This window comes from Ochotona princeps, chromosome 17 (assembly GCF_030435755.1).
Source record: "Ochotona princeps isolate mOchPri1 chromosome 17, mOchPri1.hap1, whole genome shotgun sequence".
In the NCBI taxonomy this organism is placed as follows: domain Eukaryota; kingdom Metazoa; phylum Chordata; class Mammalia; order Lagomorpha; family Ochotonidae; genus Ochotona; species Ochotona princeps.
In genome coordinates, this window is record NC_080848.1 from 21082018 (window position 1) to 21109202 (window position 27185).

Sequence of the window (27185 nt, forward strand, 5' to 3'; positions counted from 1 at the left end):
CGACCGAGGTGGCAGCGCCTAGAACGGCCTTGCCAGCGGCGGTGGTTACCGCAGCCAAGCGGCGGGTTAAATCCCACCCCTGGCCCCGCCCGTCCAATCCATCTTGCTCTGAAGGCGACGCTCCTCCAGAGCAGCGAGGGGGCGGGGAGGGCAAAGCCAAGCTTTTAGGGGCTCCCGACAGGTGTCTGGGGAAGAGGGCGGAGCCAGGAAGGAAGGATGAGGCAGGAGGGGCGGTGCTGCCCCTTTAAGAGGCGGCGGCCGCGCGGGGACCTTTTCTCTTTCCCCGGAAGGAAAGCCGAGCCCGGGCTGGGCGCGCAAGGTGGGGAGGTGCGGGGCTGGGCGTGGGGAGGCGGGGCGCGCGCCGGGGGACCCCTCCCTCCCGGCCGCCCTGCGGTCTGCCGGTCTCCCTGCCCAGATCCGCCACCCAGCCGGGATCGAAGGTGGCGACAACGCTGCCGAGGGGGCGCGGTCGGGACAAGCCGGGTGGGGGGGGTGGCTGGGGACCCGACTGCAGGACCCTACTGAATAGACCCGCGGACCTCTGAAGGGGATCGGCGAGCGCGGATCCGGAGCAGTCGTGAAACCGAGCGGTGCTGAGGACAAGAGCCCGATCTGCACTCCGGGGCGCGGCGGGCTCGGGTGACCTCGGGCGGCCAGGGAGCAGGTGAACAGGTCCTCGCTGCAAGCTCCACACTCCCGCGCGCTCTCGCCCCAGGCCCTGCTCTGTTCCAGCTGGCGGCCATGGGCCCGGGCACCCGCCGCGTGCCTGCCGCCCCGCGCCCCATACTTTGCGCACTTGCTTTGATGGTGGCGGCAGGAGGCCGCCTCGCCTCTGCCTTCAACCTGGACACCCGATTCTTGGTGGTAAAGGAGGCCAGGAACCCGAGCAGCCTCTTCGGCTACTCGGTCGCCCTCCACCGGCAGACGGAGCGGCAGCAGCGCTACCTGTAAGTCTAGCTGACAAGGGGCTGGGTTGGGACGGAGTGTACCGGGGTGTGCGGATCCGAAGCTAGGTCGCAGCCCCAGGGCCCTTGCAAGCCCATGTTAAGGGGCCGGATATCCGAGCAGCCTTAGGGCTGCGGGAGCTTGGGCGGGAAGTGAAGGATTGGGTGTGGGATGGGGAGGCAGCTGGCAAGTGCTGACCTGGCCAGAACCTGTCTAGGCGCGACCCCTCCGCCCTTTAGACCTCGGCGAACGGAAGTGGAATCCCTGTTGCCTGAGCCCCCTCCCACGCTGTGAACCGATCACCTAGCGCGGGCCTCTTCTCTCCAGGGCTAGGAGCTGGATAAACAAGATTAACACTCTTAGTGCTCCTTCTCCTCCTCACCCCGCCCCCCAAAACCCACAGCACGTGCATGTTAGCTCCCCCTGCACCTCACACTTAGTCTGCGGCCACGCCGGCCACGCCCTCTGCCGTGCTAGACAAGGGGTAGCTTCCTTGGCGGCCCTGCGGGTGCAGGGGGAGCTGCCTGCCGGGTGAGTCCCGCCGGCTGGCTGCGTGGAGCTGTCCAGAGGTGCCTTAAGACCTCTTGGGGTGGGGGATGGGGGATGGGGATGGGAGAGAGGAGCTGTCCCTGTTGATGCTGCATCTCCTACCGCCCACCCCCCTACGCAGTGGCCGGCTCCCACCAGACCTCATCCCTGCATTCCACAGATTCATGCTGAATCGCAGCCCTGAGTGTGTTTGTTTTGGTTTGAAGAGGGAGATGGTGTTTTCCTTCTGTTCTCCTTCCCCAACAGCTGCAAGGAGGGCTTAGGGGAGGAGGGAAAGAGCGCATCCAGCTGCCTTCCCCCTCACTCCGCAACTACCATCACACCTACCCATGTCCAGGGGTTTCTCTGCTATGAACTTACGGTGCGTTAGATTGGCAGTTGGGGACAGAGGGCACCTGCGGGTGAGTGAGGCTGCCCAGGCTGCGCCAGTGGTTAAGACAGTGGCACACCAGCCAGGCTGTGTTGGCCTCCATGAGCTGAGTGACCTGCCAGATGTCTGCCTTCCACTGGCCCCTGACCCTTCTGAGCGTGCACGGAAACCTCTCCCAGCTCCGTCTGGGGCCTGCAGAAACTTGAGGAAGTTGGGAATGGTCAAAGTCCCAACTCTGTCCCAGCTCTGGCCCCTGCCCTATTGGCCCAGCCCCTATGCTTCCTGCCTACCTGGACTTAGCCTCGACTCCATCTGACGTCCGTGAGGAGGGACACCACACCCTTCCTGGTCTGTCTCCTGCTGCCAACCATTCATCTTTTGAATATCCCAAATTCCCATCAGTGCAAAGTGTATGTGTGTGTGTGTCAGTGCAGGTTTTTGCAGCCCAGTCTGCTTAGATAGACCAGTGTGAAGAGATCGCGTGAGCACAAGGAATGACTCTGCTGCCCCTCCCCCTTTGCCAAGTCTGCCTGACCAAACTTTCTTTCCCTAGGACAATTTTTCCCAAAAAGGGCTTGGAACTGGATCCCTGTCTCCTGCCCAGCTCCTGTGAGCAGAGGCTTGGCATTGTCTGGGGGAAAAGAACTCAGAAGGGCGCCTGCTGTGCACTGTCCTGGGTCTCTCGCTAATACCGGAGGCTTGATTTCCTCTTACGCTAAGACTTTTTACGTGGTCATGTGCGCTGTCGGAATAGGCATGGGGGCTGGTGGTAAAGACACTAGTTACAATTCCCGCAACCCTCATCAGAAGGCTTGGAGCCATCCCCACTCCAGCTCTCTAATGTAAACCCTGGTGGGGTAAGGGCGCGCAGCTCAAATAGTTGAGTCCCTGTTAACCACCTGGGAAACCTGGATTGAATTCTTGGCTTCCAGCTTTAGTGCTCAGTCTGTTAAGGGTATTTGGGGGAGTGAAATAGTGGATGGAAGCTCTGTTTTCTGAAGCTAATTAATTACAATTATTTATAAAAAGTACCCAGCATATATCCACCCTGCCCAGGCGTGGCTGTAGGCTCCTGTCCTGCAGCCAGGACCTGGATATGCCCCCAGCACCTGTGAGTGCCTCCCAAGATAGTCGCACTCCGGGGTTCTGCCTGGGCAGCTCGAGGTGGCTTTCACCTTCTGGGACTGACAGGCCACCTCCAAGAGGTAAATTGTTCAGGGGCTCCCCTGTGGGTATCTTCAATCCTTTTCCAGGAGTGGGGCTGCCTCTAGGCACATCTCCTCACTGATATCTCCACTGCTAGCCCTGTGACAGAGCCAAGTGGGCCAGCTGGGCTTGGCTGCAGGCAGCTGTGTGGCCAGATGTGAACAGCTGCCTGGGTACACTGCTCAGGGGAACCAGCCAGTCAAACTGTGGCTTTGTGCTCTGTTGCTGTGTAAGTCCCTTTGAAAGAAGGGGAACAGGCTTGCAGGCTGTGGTTCAGAGATGGTTTCTAGGAAATGAGGGCTCCTTAAAAGTAGAAGCAAAATACTGAATGTTTGTTCATTGTCCTGGGGGTAGGAGCAAGGGGATAGAGTGGCTTTCCCATTCTCAGAGAAGGTCTTGTTCCAGAAATGGTTTAAATCCCCAAAGTGGACCCTCCCTGCCACCCCATCACCCTCTCCCCAGCCCAGTTGTCCAATGCAGGCCCCAGTCCCCCAGTCTCTGGAAATGAAAGACACAGCAGGAGAAACCAGGGTGCTCTGGCTTCTTGGAGACATGCATGAAGTCTCCTTGGAGGGAGGCAGCACCTGCTCTGTGCTTCCCTCCTGGGAATCCCTGGGAGCCACGAGAGCAGCCTCCATGTGCCTCTGCCTGGAAATAAGCATGTCTGGGAAATGACATCATGGGTCATGGGGCAGGCAGGAGCCCCGCTCACCTGCCTGCTCTCCTAAAGCATCTTCTGGGCAGGGCAGGTGGTTGGAGGCTTAGACAGAGGCACAGCAGCTGTGCCTGCAGGCACACCTGCACCTGGGGTAGCCCTTCCCTGGCTCTCTCCTATGACCAGTGGCAGCCCAGGGGGGTTTAAAGTAGATGGGCACTGGGGGAAGCCTGATCTCATAGAGAAAGCAGCAGCAACTGGGCTTGGTCAGGGCTAAGAATAGGAGGAAGAGGATATCGTTGTGGTAGGAAGGCCTGAAGTTAGGTGACAGCAAGAGTGCCCTCAGGGGTCAAATTCAGGGGGGAAAAATACTAAACAGCCAGAAAAAGGGAAAGGAAAAGAGAGAAAAACAGGCTTTTTTTTTTTTTTTTAAGCTGAGGTTTGCTAGAGGCCTCTAGCTTGTTGCTCTCTTTCTTGGGCTGAGTCACCAGTGGGGGGAGAGGGGGCTGGGTGGGCAGCTGAGGAAGAGGGGGAGGAGGAGGAGGATGTGGCCGGCTGCAGCTTCAGCTACTGCAGGAGCAGCCTCTGGGGAGATGGTTAATTTGGGCAGCAGTGCTGGCACTGAGCTGGGATCCAGCATCTGATAAGTGCCCCCCTTCACCCCCTGGGGATCAGGACTGGAGCAGGCCCTCTCCCCTCCTGCTTCCTGCCTGGAGTTGGTTTGAGTGCTGAATCCCCTGGCCCGCCCTCCCCCCTTACCCCTGGAGCCACCAGGGAAGTTGCATGTTATAGATTTTTTTCTCTAAACATCACCACACCCTGTGTCCCCTGGGGGAGCTTCTCTTTGGGGTGAGCCAACGTGGTGCCTGATCTCTCCAGGGCCCCATTCCTCAGCCTTCTTTGATTCCACTGCTTTCTACTTGACTCTTCCATTAGCTTTGAACTGCCCTGGGAAGAGAGGCTGGGCAGAGGTGAGCAATAGCTTTCCAGAGCTTAGAGCTCAGGGGGCTCCCCAGAGGCCGCTGGGGTGGTCTGCCTGGAGCCAGATGAAAGGGGGAGGAGGCAGCTGTCCAAAAGCTCACCTCCTCCACCCTCTGCCTCTAGGGGGCTCCCTGCTCCCCCACCCCAACCTGATGGCCAGAGCCACCATGTGCCCTCTCCTGGCTTCCGAGTTCCACCAGCTCCATCCCTCCATCCCTCCATCTGGTCTAGTCTTCAAACTGGAGTGGGAGGACAGGTGCGCTGGTGGTTTGGGAGAGGTCAGCTTTTTTTTTTTAAAGATTTATTTATTTTATTACAAAGTCAGATATACAGAGAGGAGAGACAGAGAGGAAGATCTTCCGTCCGATGATTCACTCCCCAAGTGAGCCGCAAAGGGCTGGTGCGCGCCAATCCGATGCCGGGAACCAGGAACCTCTTCCAGGTATCCCACGTGGGTGCAGTGTTCCAATGCATTGGGCCGTCCTTGACTGCTTTCCCAGACCACAAGCAGGGAGCTGGATGGGAAGTGGAGCTGCCGGGATTAGAACCGGTGCCCATATGGGATCCCGGGGCTTTCAAGGCAAGGACTTTAGCCACTAGGCCACGCCGCCGGGCCCGAGAGGTCAGCTTTTAGACTCTCTGCTCTGGACCACACCCAGCAACAGGTAGTTCATTTGTGTAGAAGTTGTATTTTCTTTTTTTTTTTTAAGTGATTTCTTTTTATTTGAAAGATAGACTTACAGAGGAGAGACAAAGAGCTCTTCCATCCACTGGTTCACTCTCCAAATAGTCACAGTGACCAGGACTGGGCCAGGCTGAAGCCTGGAACCTAGAATTCTTTCAGGGTCTTCCATGTGGATACAGGGGCCCAAGCATTTGTACCACATCCGCTGCTTTCCCAGGTGCTTTAGCAGGAAGTTGGTTGGGAAGTGGAGCAGCTGTGACTCAAATTGACATTCATATGGGATGGCAGTGTTACAGGTGGCGGCTTAATCTGCTACACCACCAGAAGTTGTGTTTTCAATTACACGTCAGTAGAGTCCCTTCCATCCTGTGGGTTCTCTAGCCCTGACTGCACACACTTGGCTGTGGCTGGAGGAAGCTGTACCTGACCCTCTGTTCACTGCCTTCCCCCATCCATGCACAGGCCCCTGGCTTTAGACCCATTGGATCCTGGGCCAGGAGCCAAAAAGGCTTTAAGGGGCCTCTGAGCGGGCCAAGCAGGAGCTAAAAATACAGCAGGGAGGAGGTGGAGGGGGTGCTCCCTGTGGAATCTCTGGGGAGGGTGGAGCGTGGGATTTGGAGCTGGGATTAGGGCACTGGCCCTGCCCCTTCTCACCAACAAGCACACAGCTGGTTGGAACTGGAGGGCAGAAGCCAGGAGGGGATTTGCTTCAATCCAGTTGCCATCCTGTCCAGCTCTGCTTCCTCGGGAGGCTCAAAGGAGGGGTCCTGTGGCCTCCTCCCGCTGTGACAAGGGAGCTGAGAGAACACTGAAATCTTGCTCCTCAGCCACCTGTCCCACAGCCCAAGCACACCAGCAGGGCCGCGCTTCCACTACACCACGTGCGGGACTGCAACCTGGCACCCCCTGCCCTGCCCCACTTCTCACTAAGACTTGAACTAGATTCTCATTGTAACCACCCTCCGGCTGACTGTCAGGTCCCATCCGAGGGTGACTGTAGCTGCCAGTGTCCCCACCCCCCATCTCAATCACGGGCTGGCATCCTTAGACCTTTGAAGTCCCGCTTGTATCCTGGTCCCTGCCCCTTCTGGGCAACCACAGCAATTTGTTTTTGATCTGCTATTTCAGGCTCGTGCACCTGGCAAAGCAGAAATTCAGGGTCCCTTGGGAGAGGCCTGGGATCATGCCCGGCCAGTGCTGGTACCACGAGGTTTCTACTGGTTATGGCTTCAATGCCAAGAACAAATCTGTGTGTCCTTCCAGCTACCCCATGGTCATGGTCGGCAGAACTGCTGCTGCTGTCCCCATTTTTCAGACCAGGCTGTCAAGGCCTCAGCGAAAGATTTTTCCCCTTGAGGCAGAACCAGTTCTAGAACCAGACCCTTCACCTCCCAGGCCGCATGGTTCCTTTCCCACAGGCTCATCTGTCAGGCACGCCAGGGAGCGGATGTCCATGGGTGGCCGGGCAGTGGACTCACCAAGGCGCCCTCCCCGGCCCAGACAGAAGGTGACTAACTGGGTTTGGCTGCCATGCTGGCCTCTGGCCAGCTCTCCTGCTTGGGAGCACTGCAGGAGTGAGGTTCCGCCCCCCCTTCCTGGGCACCCCCAGGCAGTGCATTCTTGAGTCCCAGCAGGCGGGCGGAGGCACCCCACAGGCCTCAGCATGCCCAGGCCCTGTCCTGCCCACTCCCTGCCGCCCTCAAGGCGTGTGCACACACATGGGTCCCAGGCAGGGGGTGCTAACTCTGGCAGGAAGTTCAGAGCTGGGAGCTTCTGGGTGGAGTTACAAGTAACAGGGTGGCTGGGGCTGGTGGAAGGGGCATCTTCCAGGGTTTGCAAGATGGCATCCAGTTGCTGTGGGGTGGGCTGAGCTGTGTACATGTCTCACAGATGACCCAAGCGTTTTTGTGGTTGACAAGCCACAGGCGCCATGGTCTCTATGCTCCAGTCACCGACTCTGGCCTGTTGTTCAGGCTGATGAAGTTGGGTTCTGGGGAAGTTGATGGTCCTTGCCCTTCCCCATGAACTCCACCCTAGGGCACATTGTTCAAAATGGGCATTCCTCAGTTCCTTTGGTGCCCGTTTCTGGGTAACAGTAGGGAGACTGGACATGGCCCAGGAGCCCTAAGGGCCCAGGCTTCCTAAATCTAAGACCCTTTCTGTCATGGCTTAAAGAGGTAGGATCCTGGCTTCCATCCTCCCTCCCCACCCTCTGGCAAACCATTCTCCCTTCCCCACTACCCCATGGCCATCGCCCCCACCACCTGGAATAAAACCCAGTGCCAGGATTCCTCCAGTCTCCTCAGAGGTTAGTGGGGTGGACAACGCCCGGCCCACAGACCATACAAGGCCAGCTGCAAAATCATTTGGCTGGCCCTGCCAAGATAATCGCAGGTGGGACTCAAAACTCAATAAATCTATAGCAGGCTAATTTTTAAGTTGATGATTCTGTTTGGCCTGTGAAGGATGTTGTAGAGATAGAAATGGCCCCTGGGCAGAATAAAAAGAAAATCAATCCTTTCCAACAGGGATGGGACCAGACCCCTCCCCTCCCTCAAACCTCTAGGTGGCTCCCTCCAGGCTGCACCCCACTTCTCTCTGTGCCCCGCCCAGAGGTTGCTGGGCTGCATCCGTCCCAAGGGCTTTGCAGAGCCCTGAATGAGTCTCCCTGCTTGCTCATGCTTGCTGGCTCGTGCACATGCCGCACCTTGTCTCAAGCACTCCCCCACCCCTCGTTGACCTGGTGACCCTGACCAGTGTCCTCAGAGTGGCTTCTTCTGCGAGCCTCCCTGCCTGCCCAGCCCCTGCTGTGTGCAGGTGACCCTCCTGTCCTGAGGTGGCACCAATGCCCACTTCCCTACTGCCTTCTCCCAGAGGTAGTGGGATGGGTCCTGTCCTCATAAACAGCAGCTAAGACACTATAAATGCTTGTTGAAAAGTTAAGTTGCTCAAAGCAATATTTGGGAGATCTGAGTTTGGGCCCACCTGCCTCCCTGCCTCCAGGCTCCTGGCTGGTGCCCCCCGGGACCTTGCTGTCCCTGCTGATGGCTACACCAACCGGACCGGTGCTGTGTACTTGTGCCCACTCACTGCCCAAAAGGATGACTGCGAGCGGATGGACATCACGGAGAAAAGTGAGGGGAAGGGACTGGGTCAGCTGGGTGGGGAGCCTGGCAAAGGGGCAGGGGGAGTGTCCTGGGGGACATGTAGGAGCTACTTGGTGTCCAGCTGGGGAGAGGAGGAGCAGGCCACAGGGGGATTGGTGGAGTGCAGAATAATGGGAGTGGGGAAAGCTGCCCTACTGGGGTGGGGCATCCACGAGGGACCCACCTCTGCCTACTGGAGGTTCTGGATACTGCAGTGTGGATGGGCCCAGGCTCACACACTGTCCCATGCCCACAGGTGACCCTGACCATCACATTATTGAGGACATGTGGCTTGGGGTGACTGTGGCCAGCCAGGGCCCTGCAGGAAGAGTTCTGGTAAGTGAACATTCAGTATCAGCTCCTCCCAGTCCTCTCCCCCAGGGGGTTTTGGGGAGGGGGACAAGGGCAGTGTCAGGCTCCTCTGTGCGTGCATGTGCTGGGTGCCTGGTGGTTAGGTGTCTCTGCAACTTCCTGTCCCCCTGGGGAGAAGGGGTGTGACAGTGTCCCGAGGATTCTGTCTGATCTCCCACTTCCTCCCTGCACCCTCTATGGGTACTCACCCTCCATAGAAACCCCAGGGAATTAGGAAGAGGAGAGGGCAGAGAGGGTTCCTGCTGGCTGGCACTGGCTGCCGTGCCTTCCTGGGACCCTGACTCCTGGAAGAGCCACAACCCAGCTGGCCCTGCTCACTCAACCCACTCTGACTCAGGGCCCCTCCCTGCTGGCCGTTGTTACCTCCTGCCCACATTCCTCAGTGCTGGCCGCCGGCCACTAGGCTAGCAATTTCAGAGTTTTAGAAAGACAGGTATTTTTCCTCACTATTATTTAGATTAATGTAAACTTTACGTCCAGTGAAATGGACGAATTTTATGTTTCAACGCATCTTTCACAAACATAGGTAGTTGTGTAACAGATACCCACAAAGCATAGGACTTTGGACATCTTTTCAGAACACTTCCCCGTGTCTCCTTCCAATCAGCCACCACCCCCAAACTCATCACTGTTAGGGTCCCTATCACCTTTGAGCTTGGGGTTTGTGTCAGTTCACTGAACCCCTCTTTGAGAATCGACTGAAAGCGATTCCAGGGGCTCTCTGAATTGACTGGGTCCTTCAGTGGCTGTCCGCCCAGCCAGACAGCAGCTATTGTGCGCCAAGCCCTGTACTACCCCTGTACTAGCCCGAGGAAGGCAGCAGTGACCCAGGCCAAGCTGGGGCACACTGGGCCATCAGGTCTCCCAACTTGAAGGTGATACAGAGTGACTAAACAAGCACTAGGTCTATTTGTGGTGTTTGGCCCCAGGCTGTTTTCAGAGACCCTTCTTCTGATTCATTGATTTGCCCCATGAATACATCTGTACCCTGGGCACCAAGCATGTGCAATGAGTCCTGCCTTTGCGAGGCAGCACAGCCCAGGGGCTGGGGAGTGAAGTCTGTGTAGCCACACAGCCTCGGTTGGAACCATCTCCACCTCTCTCTAGATGTGGCATCTTGAGTAGGTCACTGAGCTCCCTGTGGCTCAGTTTCCTGGTCTGTAAGCTAGAGGGGATAACTTCCTGTACCACTACAGGGATGTTAGCAGGCTTACAAGAGTCAGTAAGCACATGGGCAGAGCTTAAAATTGTGTCTGGCATATAGTAAGTCTGCAGTGAGTGTGCAGTGGCTGCAGCCACTGTTGTTGCTGTTGTTTTAATAATGGTCCTTTTAGTGAAAGGACAGGGTCATCCAGGGTCAGCAGGGAAGCAAACACCTTAATCACTCGGTCAATGGCCTGTTTTAGACTTGAGAACCTGAACCCCACATTCCCTCACCCTGTCCCCCTTTGCATTGGCCAAGTTCTCCAAGCTACACTCCTAAATCCACACCCCCTCCCAAACTTTCTCAAAAGTGTTCCTGCCCTTTAGAGTAGCCTTATGCATTCTGGAAAGGAGATGCAGGTTTTGGGGACACTGTGGGATGGTAGAGGGTCACAGGGCCAAGGGGACACCTGGGTCCCCGCTCTTGGCTAAACCTGAGTGTGTTGGGGTTGGGTTCCCCAGGTCTGCGCCCACCGCTACACTCAGGTGCTGTGGTCAGGATTAGAGGACCAGAGGCGCATGGTTGGCAAGTGCTATGTGCGTGGCAATGACCTCGAGCTGGACCCCAGCGATGACTGGCAGACCTACCACAACGAGATGTGCAACAGCAATACCGACTACTTGGAGACGGGCATGTGCCAGCTGGGTACTAGTGGCGGCTTCACCCAGAACACCGTGTACTTCGGAGCCCCAGGGGCCTACAACTGGAAAGGTGGGGCCTGTGGGGTGGGGCGGGGTGGGAAGAGATCACCCACCCTATAAGCCACTGGGACAGCCAACTCAAACCATCCACAGTAGGGAGCCTTTCGCCCTCTTAATGAATCTTAAAAACTTTTGTGAAAAGAGTCTTACCCTCATTTACAGGAAGGAAAACCAGAGAGGTAAAGTCAGCTAGTTGCTCAAGGCCGAAGTTGTGAAACGTGAATCGGAACGCAGGGCTGACTGACTCCAGATTAACCATCTGAAATATATCTTAGAAAGTACTTGCTTGACAGAACCACCAGGCAGTGCCTTGGGATGTGCTTAAATAAGGAGTAAAAGTACCCCTCCGCTCAGCTCCTCATCTCCTCCCTCTCCCCAATGTGAACAGGACCTTGGGCTGCTTCCAGATTTGTTTTATGATCTGTAGGTTCCTTAAAAACAAAAGAAAACTACAACCAGAAGCATACTTTACATTCTCTTCTATTACTCTTTCTTTCTGTCTTCACTCATCAAAATCTGTCAGCATGGTTCATGTCAACACACAGGATCCTGCTCTCAGGGGCCACAGGGTAGTCCCTTATATAAGACCCCATGTGTGGGGACAGCATTGTGGCACAGCAAGTTAAGCCCCCAAGTAGGGATGCCTGCGTCCCATATTGAAAACTGGTCTGAGCCCCAGTTATCCCATTTCTTTTTTTTTTTTTTTTTTTTTTTTTTTTTTTTAAAGATTTATTCATTTTATTACAGCCAGATATACACAGAGGAGAGACAGAGAGGAAGATCTTCCGTCCGATGGTTCACTCCCCAAGTGAGCCGCAACAGGCCGATGCGCGCCGATCCGAAGCCGGGAACCAGGAACCTCTTCCGGGTCTCCCACGCGGGTGCAGTGTCCCAATGCATTGGGCCGTCCTCTGCTGCTTCCCCAGGCCACAAGCAGGGAGCTGGATGGGAAGTGGAGCTGCCGGGATTAGAACCGGCGCCCATATGGGATCCCGGGACTTTCAAGGCGAGGACTTTAGCCGCTAGGCCACGCCGCCGGGCCCAGTTATTCCATTTCTGATCCAGCTCCCTGCTAATGCGCCTGGAAAAGCAGTGGAGGGTGACTCAAGTAGTTGGACCTCTGCCATCCATGTGAGAAACCAGGATGGTTTCTTGGCTTTAGTCTCCCCTATTCCTGGCCATTGCTGCTATTTAGGGAGTAAACCTGTAGAATAAACCTGTCTCACTCTGCCTTTACATAAATAAATATTTTTTTAAAGAATAGAAAACTAAAAGACACACACTTTTAACCACCACACTTACCCATTGTCTCCTCGCCAGTTCCCTGCCTCTCTGTCACAAAGATTGTAGCAATAGCAACCCCTTACAGCACCCCTGTGTTAGCAGATTCAACAAGTGGAGAGAACCCTGTAGCCCTTCCTAATAAACAAGTGGTCCAGGTTCTGAGCGTACCTGAGGTTGAGACCCTGCCCTGGCTCCCCCAAACTCACCCAACCCTTGCTTACCACCTGCCACTGATCTTTATGGCCCCTGGCAGGGGCATGGGTACTCTGTCGGCAGCATCCATGTTTGAGGGCAGGAACGGAAGGAGATGCAAGTGTAGAGTCTGATCCTAGTATCTAGAGGGTGGGAAGATACCCATCTTTATCTGATAACAGCTGGGAGTCTGGATGCCAGTAGGTGCGTTCCCCACAACCAGCTCCCATGGGGCTGTGAGCAGGCCAGTCTCTTTCCTTCAGCCTCACTTTTCTCATCCACAAAGTGGGGATTCATCATTGCACCTGGCAGAGTGGTTGATGGCATTTAGCCTGGAGATGAAATAGCTAGTTAAGCTGCCCTGGAGCCACACTGGAGTCCCTGGGTTGACTGGCCTGACTCAGTCCCTAATGCAGACCCTGGGAAGCAGCCCTGATGGTGATGGTAATTGGGTTCCTGCCTGCACTCCCTCCTGCCACCGTCACCCCCCCCTCAGGAGACCTGGATTGCATTCCTACTTCTTGGCTTCAGTCAAAGGGACATTGCGGGCATCCGGGGAGTGAGTCCGAGGATGGGAGCTCTCTTTCTTGTCTGTCTCTCTACTTCTCCTATAAATCAGTTTCCCCCCAAAGATATAAAATAGAGGTAGTGATTTACAAAGGGTCGAGTGACCCTAACTCGTTACTCAGAGGGGTGCTGTTATCCTTATCTTGCAGGGGGTGGGGAGCTGGACATGGTGTAGGGTGGGGGTGGTGACCAATGCTGCTTCTGTTCTTTCCCAAATCCTTGTGAAGGAAACAGCTACATGATCCAGCGGAAGGACTGGGATTTGTCTGAGTACAGTTACAAGGACCCCGAGGACGAGGGGAACTTCTATATTGGTATGTGCAGCTGTGGGTCCCATTTGGTAATGGGGCAGCCCAGACTGTGGCATACTGACCCATTTGCCTTCAGTGCCTGGTGGGAGAGCGAGGGTGGAATGTGGTGGAACCAGTGGCATTCAGTTCGGTGAGCACACACTTAGTAAGCAGTAAGCCTGAGTATGCCAGGCCCTGCTCTAAAGTTACAAATGCAAAGCTCCCAGCACACAGGGAGGACTGGGGACTAGAGGTGGGGGCACATGGCTGCTGGGCATCCAGGGTCCACTTTCTTACCCATATTGGAATAAAGGGTAATAGGGGATAGGCTACTCTATGGGGCCAGAGTAACGGGGGACAAAGCTTCCTTGGGCCTGGATTGAGCTTCTTTCCCTTATCCCAGGGTACACAGTGCAGGTTGGCAGTGCCATCCTGCACCCCACGAACATCACCATTGTAACAGGTGCCCCGCGGCACCGGCATATGGGCGCTGTCTTCTTGCTGAGCCAGGAGGTAGGCGGAGATCTGCGCAGGAGGCAGGTGCTGGAAGGCACCCAGGTGGGCGCCTATTTTGGCAGTGCCATTGCCCTGGCAGACCTGAACAACGATGGGTGAGAATCTGAGGACAACCTCTGGGCCAGGGAGAGAGGTGGGGTGGGGACGGACTTGTGCGAGCCAGCTTAGGGTCTTGGAGGTTTTGCAATTGTGCATTTGTTTGCCCACTGTTTGCAGAGAGTTGTGACTGGAAGTCTGGGTATTTGCGTGTCATTTGCATGACACCTGCATTTGTTTATGCCTGTGCCTAAGGCTCCTTTGGATGTGGGCTGCTTGGGGTGGTCTCTGCCTGCATTGTATTTACCACTTGGGGGAGGAGGTTCTATTAGCCTTGCCATGTTCTCATACCTATGGCTGGGTACTGCTTGCACAGCCACGTGCCTTACCATAATCATGCCTGTTAAACAGAAGTGACGCTGTTCCTTCTCACATTCCTGTTCCTTCTCCTCTCCTGTGCAGGTGGCAGGACCTCTTGGTGGGTGCTCCCTACTACTTCGAGCGGAAGGAGGAGATAGGGGGAGCCATCTATGTCTTCATGAATCAGGCAGGCACTTCCTTCTCTGCCCAGCCTTCTCTCCTTCTTCACGGCCCCAGTCGCTCTGCCTTCGGCTTCTCTGTGGCCAGCATCGGTGACATTAACCAAGATGGATTCCAGGGTAAGAGCCAGTGCCCCTCCCCCAGCCTCCCCACTGACCTAATGCCAGCAGCATTCCAGGATTGACAGGGCTCACAGAGGCAACCGGGCTGCGGAGCCTAGAGCAATGCTAGAGAGGAGGGGATGGAAAGCAGCAGAGGCAAGCCCAGTGTTGTCTGTGGTGCAATTGCAGCAACAATGGTTGGACTTTTTAAGTCTTTTAAAATATTTTATTTGAAAAGCAGAGTGGCAGAAACTGGAGGAGATAGAGAAAAGACATGGGGGTACCATCTGGGTCCCCCATGTGGATGCAGGGGCACAGGCACTACTGGGCCATCCTCTACTGTTTTCCCAGGTGCATTAGCAGGGAGCTGCATCGGAAGTGGAGCTCACTTTGGCATGGCAGTGTCACAGAGGGTGGCTTCTTAGCCGGCTTAAAGTTTTAAGTTTTGACACTGCAAGTCCTCTAAGTGTCACTATTTTAATTCCCACCTTGGTATAAGACAAGACATGCTTAAATATCCTGGACTCATTGGTCATGGGCCTCTGGGTTTTCTGAGTCTGTGTTCTCATCTACAAAGTGGGGACAATACCACACACCCTGCAGCATTCTTGAGGGTGTTAAATGGTTGACAGCATCCTGGCAGAGTCCCCAGCAGGGACTGTATCACCTGGCTGGAAGCTGCCATTAGAAGAGCTAGGATGGGTGTTGGGCGCAGCCATTGGGCTGCTGCTTCTCACGCCCACAACCTGTGTCAGAGTACCTGTGTTCAAGTCCTGGCTCTGCTTCTGATTCCAGCTTCCTGCTAATGTGCACCCTGGGAGACAGTGGATGATGGCTTAGGTACTTGGATCCCTGCCACCAGTGTGGGAGATACAGACTGAGTTTCTAGCTTCAGCCTTTCACTGGACCAGCACCACCAGCTGGGAATTTAGGAAGAGAACCAGCCAATACAAGATCTTGTCTTTGTCTCTCTTCCTTTGCAATAAAAAAATGAAGAGGCTGAGCTAGGGTGTTGGGGGTGGTGGTAAAGGCATTTTGTTTTCTCTGCCTGCCTGGATTACTCAGAATACTGCCTGGCAGGGCGAGGCCAGTGTCAGGCTAAAGGATCGACAGGAGGAGCTGTGAGCCCTCAAGGACCCATGTGACCATCTCCTCTCCTCTTCCCCAGACATTGCTGTGGGAGCTCCGTTCGAGGGCCTGGGCAAAGTATACATTTACCACAGCAGCTCCGGGGGCCTTCTCAGACAGCCCCAACAGGTACGGATGGACAGGAATGCACCTGCTGCCCATTCAGATATCCCCTCCCTCACCCCATCCTTGTTGTCCCTGGGCCTCCCCCACCACTTTCCCTTGCCCTCCACCACAGGTAATCGATGGAGAGAAGCTGGGACTGCCTGGCCTGTCCACCTTTGGCTATTCCCTGAGTGGGCAGATGGATGTGGACGAGAACTTCTACCCCGACCTACTGGTCGGGAGCCTGTCGGACCGCATTGTGCTGCTGCGGTGAGCCTGGGGCTGGTGGACAGGCTCTTTTCTTGCCTCTCCCCCTGTGTGCACAGAGACCTGTGCCTGTCCTTCATGGGTAGCAGGCTCTCGGAAGCCCAGAGCGGTGGCTTTGGGCAGGTGGGAAGTACTGATATCTGTCTGGTTCTGTCATCTGTGCAGGGCCCGGCCTGTTATCAACATCCTCCATCGGACCTTGGTGGCCAGGCCAGCAGTACTGGACCCCACGCTTTGCACAGCAACCTCCTGGTGAGCTCCTTGGGACCCCACTGTGCCCGCTACTCCTCCTCATGTATTGCAGGCTTGGGAAGAGGGCCCAGTTTCCTCAAAACTTGCCTTTTGCGGTGTGGTTCTGAGGTCAGCCTAGCTTCCCCTTGCTAAAAAGTAAATTTTTTTTTGTAGGAGGCAGCAGATGAATCGGGGAGGGGGACAGGCAGGCAGTAGGGTATGGTGGTTGGGGTGGGCGCTGTGGGCTACCCAGTCCAAGTCCCAGCTGTACCATTGCAGGCACAGCACTGGACTGTGGGTTGTGAGGTCCTGGAGGAAGAGGGACTAGGGGAACACTAAGGTGGCTGGATGTGAGGAAGGCAGGAGAGTCACCTTGGGCAACTTATTGGCCTCTGAGTCTCAGATTTCCTTGCCTGTAAAGCAAAGTTCATGACTAATTTACAGGGCCGCTGACATAATTAAATGAGATTATTTACCAAAAGTCCTTCAAACGGCACCCCAAACACCCCACCTGCTCAGAAATGTTAGTGGCTCAGAAAATAATCATATTGACAGCTGTGACCCCAATGGGGCTGTACTGAGATGAGGATGCAGGGGCAAAAGGCAAATAGAGCTGGGGGCAAAGCAGCAGGGGGTAGAGAGTAGCAAGAGACCCAGGGCTCCAGAGTGGGCAGGGCCACGAGCCTCCTGATGGCTCCAGACAAGGCCCTCTGCTCGTTGGGCCTCAGTTTCCCCTTTGTGACCTCTCACCCTGCTTCCCACCCTCCTGTACACCCCATCCCCTCCCCCTCCCAGTGTGCAGGTGGAGCTGTGCTTTGCTTACAACCAGAGTGCGGGAAACCCCAACTATAGACGAAACATCAGTGAGTTCTGGGGTGCAGGGAGAGGGGGAGCGCGTGCACCCAGCTGCCCGCTGACCACTACCCTGTGTGCCTGCAGCCCTGGCCTACACGCTGGAGGCTGACCGTGACCGCCGCCCGCCCCGCCTCCGCTTTGCGCGCAGCCAGTCAGCCGTCTTCCACGGTTTCTTCTCCATGCCAGAGATGCGCTGCCAAACGTTGGAGCTGCTCCTGATGGTGAGGCAGGAGAGTGGGGGCTGGAGCGGACTTCTGGATTCCCTAGGGCGGGGAGAGGGGTCTCTGCAGTCGCAGAAGCGAGGGACATTGGTGTGGAAGGATGCAGTGTCTGCATCTCTCAGGGAAGGTGAGGGAACTCCTAACTCAGTTCTGGGAGAAGCGGGGGCCACCAGGCCTGAAGGGGAGAGAGCTCTGCCTGGGGACTCCTTAGGACCACTAGGGACAACTGAGGAAAAGGAGTCCCGGCTCCATTTTGGGGAATGGCATCTAGAGATCAGGGGGTTTCAGTCACACCAGGAGACAGATTTGGCGGGCAGCTCCTTCATGGGACACGGGTGGTGTGGGGACCCCTCTCGGGCTCAGCGAGACCTCCCTCCCCAGGACAACGTCCGTGACAAACTCCGCCCCATCGTCATCTCCATGAACTACTCTTTACCCCTGCGCTTGCCCGAGCGCCCCCGCTTGGGGCTGCGATCTCTGGACGCCTACCCGGTCCTCAACCAGGCGCAAGCTTTGGAGAACCACACGGAGGTGCGCAGGGGCCCGCCCTGGCTTGGGAGAAGGGGCGCTGTGCGGGGCGTTAAGGATGAGGCCGTATGCTTCCCTTCACGCCCCCGGCCACTCCCAGGTCCAGTTCCAGAAGGAGTGCGGGCCGGACAACAAGTGCGACAGCAACCTGCAGATGCGGGCGGCCTTCGTTTCCGAGCAGGGGCAGCAGCTGAGCAGGTGGGGCCTCACGGATTGGCTAAGAGCGGGATGGGGCCTCGTTGGCCAACAAGGCTTGGGGGACGGGGCTTGCCAGCTCAGAGAGGCCTTAGGGCCGCTAAGGTGGATGACCACAAAGGTGATTTTCTTTAGACAAGAGGGCAGGGCCTAGCCCGTGCAGGCCCAGGAGGTTTTCCTCCCCGGGGTTGGGGTGATGAGTGAGTCTACTCCCTCTGGTCGGCCCGGGGAGTGGGGCCTCGAGAGCTGGGGTGGACAGGAGGCGGGGCGCTGGGCTGAGGCAGGGTCCCCTCCCTTCAGGCTCCAGTACAGCAGAGACGTCCGCAGATTGCTCCTGAGCATCAACGTGACCAACATCCCCAGCCGGGAGCGCGCCGGGGAGGACGCACACGAGGCCTTGCTCACTCTGGAAGTGCCACCTGCCCTGTTGCTGTCCTCAGTGCGCCCGGTGAGCACTCATACTCGCACCCCCTTATATGCATGCCCTTTGTGGCTCTCCTTGGCCAGGGGCCACCCAGCCCTGGGCTGTGCCTCTTGGTTTGCTGTAGCTTCTCAAGTCTCGGTGCGGGGTGGGGGTAGTAAGGGGTAAGGGGGTTGAGCCCTGCATGGGTAGTAAGGGGTAAGGGGGTTGAGCCCTGCATCCCGTGAAGACCGAAGACAGCCCCTAACCCGAGCCCACTTCTTTTCTTTCCTCAGGCGGGGACCTGTCAAGCTAATGAGACCATCCTTTGCGAGCTGGGGAACCCCTTCAAGCGCAACCAGAGGGTAAGCCGGGGCCACATCCTCCCAACCCAGGCTGGCTGCCAAGCTGCTACTCCGTATCACTTCCAGTCCTTGTTCCTGTCCCACCTGCTTCGCAGACTTCCTTGAAGCCAAGAGCCTTAGTGTGACACAGAGCCCCCTCCCTTCCCCTACCCCCATGCGGGTGGAGACCCAAAAGGAGGCAGGAAGAGACTCTAGGTCTGAGATAAAAACAAGCAGCTGGCGAACTGTGCACACAGCTGCAACAGGTGGAGGGGAGGAAGCCATTGTGGCTGTGCACTTGCCTCAAGCCAGCCCTGGGCAGCCACCTGCCCCAGCCAGCCCTGAACGCCTGCCCCAGCCAGGTGAGCTTGACCTGCTTCTGCTGATTATCTCCCCCTGCATCTGGCCCTGTGACAGATGGAGCTGCTCATTGCCTTCGAAGTTATCGGGGTGACATTACACACAAGGGACCTCGAGATCCAGCTGCAGCTCTCCACGTGAGTGACCCAAAGAAGCAAGACTGGGGGCTGGGCTGCGGGGTCCTGGGCCTCCTGCCTAGCTCCTGCCTTCCTTCCCCAGGTCAAGTCACCAGGACAACCTGCAGCCTGTGACCTTGAGTCTGCTGGTGGACTACACACTCCAGGCCTCACTCAGCATGTGGGTACTGCTCCCCTGTGTCCACTCCCAGCCTGCTGGCCCAGGCCAGACTCTCCTGGTCCCCAGAGTGTCCCCTCAGCTCCTCTGCCCCTTCTCTTGGTCTGATACCCTCTGTTTGCTGTTAGAGGGGGCTTCAGTGAGCCAGACTTGGCACCTGCCCCGCCGGCCTCTGCCCAGCCTCCTGTGCCCTGTGACTCTTGCATTTCTCTTATTAGGGTGAATCACCGGCTACAAAGCTTCTTTGGGGGGACAGTGATGGGAGAGGCTGCCATGAAAACCACGGAGGATGTGGGAAGCCCCCTCAAGTATGAATTTCAGGTACGGGAGCCTTTAGGGTTCTGGTCTGGGGACCCCTGGGGAAGTCAAGGGGAGAGGGGTTCCTTTGGAGGCTGGAGCTTGAAGGAGAGCGGGCTACAGAGATGGAAGTGGTTTGCAGGGTGATAATGACCATATTTCTTGTGCCAACAGGTGGGCCCCATGGGAGAGGGCCTGGCTGCCCTGGGGACCCTCATTCTAGGTCTGGAGTGGCCCTATGAAGTTGCCAATGGCAAGTGGCTGCTGTACCCTGCCGAGATCACCATCCATGGCAATGGGTCATGGCCCTGCCAACCACCTGGGGACCTTGTTAATCCTCTGAATCTCACTCTCTCTGTAAGTTCACCATCAGGGTCTTCCCTTTGCATCTCATTTGCATCGCATCTCATTTGCATTACATGTACTTGGCGGGCTGCAGGACAGAAAGGCCCCTCTCTCCCCTCACAGCCCCTACCCCACCCCTAGAAGCTGACAACTGTCTGTCCCGCCCCTTCTCCCTGCCCCCTCTCCTTTTCTTCCTCTGCCTTCCCAGCAAAAATCTCTTCCCCCTTCAGGACCCTGGGGACAAGCCACCATCCCCACAGCGCAGACGGCGCCAGCTGGACCCAGGGGGAGATCAGAGCCTGCCGCCTGTCACTCTTGCTGCTGCCAAAAAAGCGAAGTCTGAGACTGTGCTGGTGAGAGGATGGCACCCTCCTGTCCTGGGGTATGGGGCACCAAGGGACGTGTAGAGTAGGGCAGAGAGGGCCCCCGTTCAAAAGAGCCCCAGCGGATGAGGCCACATGGACCCCTGCCCTTGGGAGCTTCCAGAGAGAGAGATGTACCTCCTGCCCTTAGAGGGCACCCCACTCTGATGGGGACCCAAAGGAGGAGATACTGGCTGCAGCCCAGGGGCCCCAACTGTTGGGAGCCACAGGGCTGCTCAGAGTCTGGGACTTGTGGGTTGGGGAGGTGGCAGAGCAGGATAGGACAAGGAGGAGGAGGCCTGGTAGGGGATGGGGGGAAGCTGAGGCTCACCATGGGAGGGGCTTGGAAAGAGGATGGGTATCAGGGTCTGGTTGATGCAAGCAAGGACTAGACTTTATTCGATCCATGTTCCTGGCATGCTAGGAGCTTGCCCTGAAGAATGTATAAACCTGTAAGTGTGAGGATCAGGGCAGTGTGAAGGAATGAGGGCTGACCCCCTGCGGGGTACCCCTGTGGGGCGCCACCTGGCAGGGGTGGAAGGTGAGGGCAGATCTGTGAGGTGAGGCCCACACTGTGTCATGCCCTGTGTTCCCCCTCCCTGCTTGCCTCAGACCTGTGCCAATGGCCATGCCCGCTGTGTGTGGCTGGAGTGCCACATTCCCGATGCCCCCTCTATCACCAATGTGACTGTGAGGGCACGTGTGTGGAACAGCACCTTCATTGAGGTCAGTGGCTGGATCTGGGCATTCCCGCTGCCGCCTGACTGGGTGGGGTGGCCAACAGGAAGCGGGTGAGGTCAGGGTCACAGCATGGTCCCATGGGTGTGTGGGTGTGTGACAGCATCGGGTTGCATGCACAGGTGTATGGCTGTTACTGTCCCTGTGGCAGTGTTGGGTTGGTGTGTCTGGCTGTGGACACATCCTTGATGTTTGTCTCCAGCCAACTCCAGTGTCCTCCACATGTCCATGTTTGGTCCTTGTGTCTATTACTTTCAGTCTCTGGACCTTGGCCTATGTGGCGCCTCCCGCCGGGGCCATCTGGGTCTCTTCTGTTGTGTCTGTGTGTAGACCCCTCTCCCACCCTCTAGGTCTCCGTCAGCTCCTGCACCCAACACCCATGCGATCTTTTCTGACTTAGCCACGTGCAGATGACCTCACTTCCTTGAACACCCACAAAAATCTCTCAGGAGCGTCTACCCTGCTTATCACCTGTGCCTTGGGGTACAGTGGCTCAGAGCCAGACTTCCCAGGGCACTGAGACCAAATGTTTTCTGTGACAGATCCTTGTGGCTCCGTGGGCCATAGGGCTTCTGTTGTAACTGCGCAGTACCCAAGCCACCATGGACACACAAATGGATATGCCTGTGCTCCCCAAATACTTGGCACAATAAGCAGGTGCTAGATCAGATTTGGCCCATAAGCCTGACCTTGACCCTGACCTTCACTGTGTCTTCTAGGACCTGACACACAAAGGAATATACAGTGTATGTGTGTACATACGTGTGTACATATATGTACACATGTGCATATATGTGCTGTACTGTTTGTATATGCATGTGTTTGGATGCAGGATGGACCTGGCTGATAAGCTAAGGTGATAAGCTTGAGAGTGCTGCCCTGTGCAAAGGGAGCTTATGGTCAGAAGGGTGGCTCCAAGGGCCTTCAGCTGTCACTTTATACCTGGCCTCCCCCTCCAGGATTACAGAGACTTTGACCGGGTCAGGGTAGATGGCTGGGCCACCCTGTTCCTGCGAACTAGTGTCCCTTCCATCAACATGGACAACAGGACAACATGGGTAAGTGAGCCTGCAGGAGCCCACAGCCTGCTTGGGGCACCCTGACCTGAAGTGTCTGTGTGGTTCTCGATTTTGACAACATTTGGGATCTTGTGGGGGACATCTGGTGTCTGGACCATACCGCAAGCCCCTGGCAGTGGTATGTTGAGTACTCCAGGGGGCACAGATGTGTGCCCAGGGTGGAAAGCTGCTGCTGTGGCTTCCCCTGTCTACACAACAGCTCTGTGAAGGGCAGAGCTGTGGCTAACTCTGTTTTCTAGGCTAGGAAAACTGAGGCCAGAAAAATGGAGCAACCTGGCCAAAGGAGCCCAACACCTCCTGACCACAGGCTATAATGAATGAGGAGCTGAATACTCAGGCACAAGTGGGGGTCCAGTCATGAGACCCCCCACATTTACAGGTGAAGTGGTTGCCTATACAACAGAGAAGACAAGGGCCCTCAAAAAAACCCTGCAGAAGTGGGAAAGTTCAGGAAGGTTAGACCCTGCAGAAGTGGGAAAGTTCAGGAGCTTCAAGCTTGAAGAAGATGCTGAAATTCCCGGGTTTCCTGTATGCTAACAACAGCTAATCCAGCTGTGGTTGATACATCACCAGGAGAAGTATTTAGGAGTAAACATTTAGGAGTAAACATTTCAACAATGTGCCCCAACAAGTGGGTGAAAAAAAATGTCAGTCTCATCAAGTTGTCCCAGCTCTCTTTTTAAAAAGATTTGTCTTATTTATTTAAAAAGGCAGAGTTGCACAGAGAAAACAAGAGAGATTTTCTGTGTGCTAGCTCATTCCCAAAATGACCAAAATGGCTGGGTCCGGGCAGGGTCCCACGGAATTTGGCCCCCTTCTGCTGCGTTTCGAGGTGCATTAGCAGGGAACTAGATTGGAAGTGGAGCAGCCAGGGCTTTAATGAGCACTCATATGAGATGCTGGTGCCACAGGTGGTGGCTTCACTGGCTGCACCACCACACCAGCCCCAGATTGTCACATCTTCCCAAGTATTTCCAGGCCTGGTAGGAATTAAGCTTCTACAGGAAGCTTAAACAAAACTTGCTTCCAAGCTAGATCTGGAAGAATAAGCCTGACAAAATTGCTGATAATATTTGGAAATGATATAACTAGGGATAATGGTAGATGATGAAGGGTTTCTTGGTTAGGTACCCTTTTGGAACATTTTCTAAGATAAACGCATGAGTAAGAAGAGATGAGACAAGGGCCCAAAAGGCCAATGAAACAGAGTGGGAATGCAGTGAGTGATACGAATCTTCAATCAGTGGAGAAAGGTAGATTGACGATAGAAGATGCAGACCCATCTCTACCTCACGCTATAAACAAAGGTAGCTTTGAATCAGGTGAAATAGTTAAATGGGGAGTTAAAACCTAATGTGCCAAGATAAAATGCAGAGCACAATTGAGTAGTAATGTTTAATTGTGGAAGAGTGAGCAATGTTATTAAACCCAGGAGTCACAGAGGGGAATTTCCACACATTGGACTCTATGAAAACTGAACGAGTGCCTATGGTGAATGAACTAGCAAGGAAACAGAAAGCTACATAGTCTGACAAGTCTGTAGCACGTATTACAAAGCCTTGATCCACATTAATTCATCAAGCTACAACGTGTAAGCAGGCGGTGTACCAAGGCTGAAATGCTCATGGCCAACATTCTCAAAAACAAGATACCAGAAATTCAATTTTGTGTTGCCTGTCGGATTGGAAAATACTAAAAAGAATAAGGCTGGCTGGTGCTGATGAAGTGGAGAGAACTGCCATTGATCGGAGCACACATTGGTGGATTCTTTTGGAAGATGAATTGGTCAATGGCTATTAAAATTTAAAAAGCCCATTTCTTTGGATCCAGCCCCTAGAGGAGGTAACAGGACAGGCATGGCAAGGCAGGGCTGGGAGGATGTGTTAGAGCGTCAGAAACAGCCTAAATGCCTCTCAATAGGAGATGCTTCCAATCATTGGGTGCATTTCCGGTGGTGACGGTGCAGTCCTCAGAGGGGATGGAGGCCTGTTTGTCACCGAACACGGAAAGACAATGACCCAGAGTGGAAAAAGAAGCCGGGTGCAGTGGAGGGTGACTGGAGTGAGCCCATCTGTGTGCTTGCTTGATGAGAAAAATGCTGGAAGAGGCTCACCAGAGCGCCCCGGCAGAGCTATTTCCAGACATTCAAACCGCTGAGGGGCTCTCATTGTCACCATAACCTCTGCAATTAAAACATCATCGGGATCATTTTAAAAGACACAAAATGATGCGTAGTCAGAGAAAAACTCAGATACAAAGACACTTCAAAGGGTTCGCGGAAAATGGGATTAAAAGCTAAGTCTGTTTTGAAGCTCCAATGTTTTGAATCCATGCATCGCTCTTTTGTAATTTTCATTTTTCAGGAGTTGCTTGAAGACTTGTCATAGGCATGGATTTCAAATTTTTGTGTCAGAATAAGCTTACATTTGAATTTGGTTTTCAAAGAACTTCTTGAAGTATCCTCATGCACACAAGGAGGGCTTCAAAGCATTCATGAGAAACACACGTTATGAGAAAACTATGCATGGATTAAAATTCTTTGCACCCAAACTCATAATTGCTTCTCCGTGAACATCCTGAAGTAACTTTGTATACACACACACACACACTGTAGGAAAGGAGAATGGACAGTCCTCCATATTGTGCATTCTTCTTGGGGATAGGTGTTTATGGAGTTGTTCAGCAGGTGTGGCTTTCTGTGGTTAATTCATATTAAATGCCTCTAACCTTCCCCAGCCATCCGTGAAGTAGGTGTTCTTGGAGTTCCCTTTCAACACGCCAGCCACAGACAGGTGAAGCAACTGGCGCCAGGTCACACAGCCCTTGAATTGTTCAACTAGACTCAAACTCTGGCACCAAAACCCATGCTTTTGGCCGCTGTGCCTATGAGGTGGGCATTGTGACCCCGTTATCGGAGAGTAACTAGGACCCAGATAGGTCAAATTATTCGCCCTAGGCCACAAGGCTTGGCTTGAAGGGAATGGAGCTAGCACTCAGTCCCGGAGGTGTCAGCCCAGCCTTCCAGGGTCAGGTGTCCGAGGGGTTGGGATGTGGGGTGGGGCGGGCGGCGGCCTTTCCCAGTCCCCGGCTGCCCTCTAGTGGCAGCAGGTCAAACAGCAGGGTCCTAGGCCCTGAGCTGAGTTCGGGTCTCCCCGCGACCCCCGCAGTTCTCCGTGGACATCGACTCGGAGCTGGTGGAAGAGCTGCCGGCCGAGATCGAACTGTGGCTGGTGCTTGTGGCCGTGGGCGCGGGGCTGCTCCTGCTCGGACTGATCATCTTGTTACTGTGGAAGGTTCGGACCCCAGCCCAGCACCTGACCCTTCCCCCTGTCCCCACCCTCCCTCATCCCACCGTACTCCTCCACATCCCCATCTCACCGCACCCCTCCCCAAGGCCCGCCCCGCTGCTCCCAGGCTGCCAGTCGCACCCGCTGCAGAGGCTGGGACCCAGGCATCCAAGCTCCCCTGTGTCCCCACCAGCCTTGAGTCCCCGGCCCCAGCGCGCCCCTGATGGCCCCTCCCGCCTCCTCCCTGCAGTGCGGCTTCTTCAAGCGAGCCCGCACTCGCGCCCTGTATGAAGCTAAGAGTCAGAAGGCGGAGATGAAGAGCCAGCCGTCAGAGACGGAGAGGCTGACTGACGACTACTGAGGGGGCATCCCCCGCCCCCGGCCCACCCGGGTAACGCGGCTCGCCTCCCTCCTCCCCGAGCCCCACAGCGGGCCGGGGCCTCTCGCTGTCTTCTTTCTGTACTTTCTCCTTTTGGGGGGCGGCCTCCACACTCGGCCTGGCTCCCTTGCCGGCCTCTATCCTCCTCACGGAGCCCTTAAGGCACTTGGTATCCCCCTGAGCAAAGATCACTGCCAAGGCCAAGTCCCTATCGCGGTATGCTACAGCACCAGCCCAGATAATTCTATACCCCCTTTGCTTCTCCCCACCTCCCAGGCCTGTTGAGAACCAGCAGTCTCCATCCTACGCGCCCTCTGGTTCCTGGGCGGACACCCACCTACCCCCCACTTGCTGGCCATTCCATCAGCAACCCCAGCAGCTAACCTCCACCCCCACTTCCATTCTCCATCTGCCTCCACCTTTCCTCTCTGCCTTCCTCAACTCCTCCTCCTTCCTCTGGGTCTGGGGTGAGGAAGCTCGTCCTTCCTGTCCGGGTGCAGGGAGATGCGGTGTGTGAGTTGGGGGTCGTGGGCTCATCCTCCCCCCCACCTCCGAAGGCTGCCAGCTGACTCCCCGTGTCTTCCCCGCTCACCCTCAGTGTGACTTCTTCAAGCGGACGCGCTACTACCGGATCATGCCCAAGTACCACGCTGTGCGTATTCCGGAGGAGGAGCGCTACCCGCCCCCAGGAAGCACCCTGCCCACCAAGAAGCACTGGGTGACCAGCTGGCAGACCCGGGACCGATACTACTGACAAACTCTCCGGCCCCAACCTCCTCCCCAGGGCCCTTACCCTCCTATTTATCGTAAGTTATGCCTCTGCGGGTGCGCAGGCTCAGGCACCTCCACAGGCGCTGGCCTGGGCTGTTTGTGGCCGTGGCCATCTCTCCCGCAGGAAGATTGAGCCATGGGGACCCTGCAACCGCAAGCAGGCTGCAGCCCGGCGCCCTGGACACCCATGGACGGTGTCTGTGTGCCCCACAGTGTGCGCTGAGCACCAGCGAGGACCAAACTATGGCGCGTAGGGCAAGAAAGGTCCCTCTTCCCCGTACACACTGGATCCACCCTGAGCCATGGTCACTGGAGGGACTCCACTGTCCAGAGGAAGACTACTGAGAGGAACCTGCCCACTGGGATCCGCTGCCAGAGGTGGCTGGGGACACCCGCAGGACCTACCATTGCTCAGACTCGAGCAAGGGAACTAGGGGCTAGCCTTATCTCCCAGCCACACGATGGACTAGCCAGGGAGGCGGACCAGGACCACGCTGCTGTGCCAGGATCTCCCGGAGGGCCACAGGCCAGCAAGAGGACAGAAGAGATGCCACTTGTGACCCTGCAGTCCAGTCCCAGGCACACATGACCCAGAGAGACCCTACAATCCTTTAGGGAAGAAACAATGCCTGGTATAGAACAGGGCCAGGGCCTGAACC

The 27185-nt window shown here is 55.9% G+C and overlaps 1 protein-coding gene across 1 annotated transcript; it reads left to right on the plus strand.

Moving 5' to 3' along the window:
- Positions 1-496: 496 nt before the first annotated feature.
- On the plus strand, positions 497-26770 carry ITGA3 (integrin subunit alpha 3). The gene is made up of 26 exons (XM_004591067.2): positions 497-947; positions 8395-8525; positions 8794-8873; positions 10575-10824; positions 13085-13171; positions 13551-13758; positions 14162-14358; positions 15509-15597; positions 15707-15843; positions 16006-16092; positions 16867-16934; positions 17011-17147; positions 17529-17678; positions 17776-17873; positions 18171-18318; positions 18567-18635; positions 19032-19111; positions 19194-19271; positions 19487-19589; positions 19740-19922; positions 20141-20263; positions 20885-20998; positions 21970-22068; positions 25257-25382; positions 25627-25767; positions 26354-26770. Exons 1-25 carry the CDS (start codon positions 742-744, stop codon positions 25735-25737), a joined length of 3159 nt encoding a protein of 1052 aa, XP_004591124.2. The 5' UTR covers positions 497-741; the 3' UTR covers positions 25738-25767; positions 26354-26770.
- Positions 26771-27185: the final 415 nt, after the last annotated feature.

Coding starts and splice junctions, on each gene's coding strand:
- ITGA3 (XM_004591067.2), top strand. CDS start 742: ATGGGCCCGGGCACCCGCCGCGTGCCTGCCGCCCCGCGCCCCATACTT. Junction 17,679..17,775: donor CTTTGGAGAACCACACGGAG/GTGCGCAGGGGC, acceptor GGCCACTCCCAG/GTCCAGTTCCAGAAGGAGTG. Junction 18,319..18,566: donor TGCTGTCCTCAGTGCGCCCG/GTGAGCACTCAT, acceptor TTCTTTCCTCAG/GCGGGGACCTGTCAAGCTAA.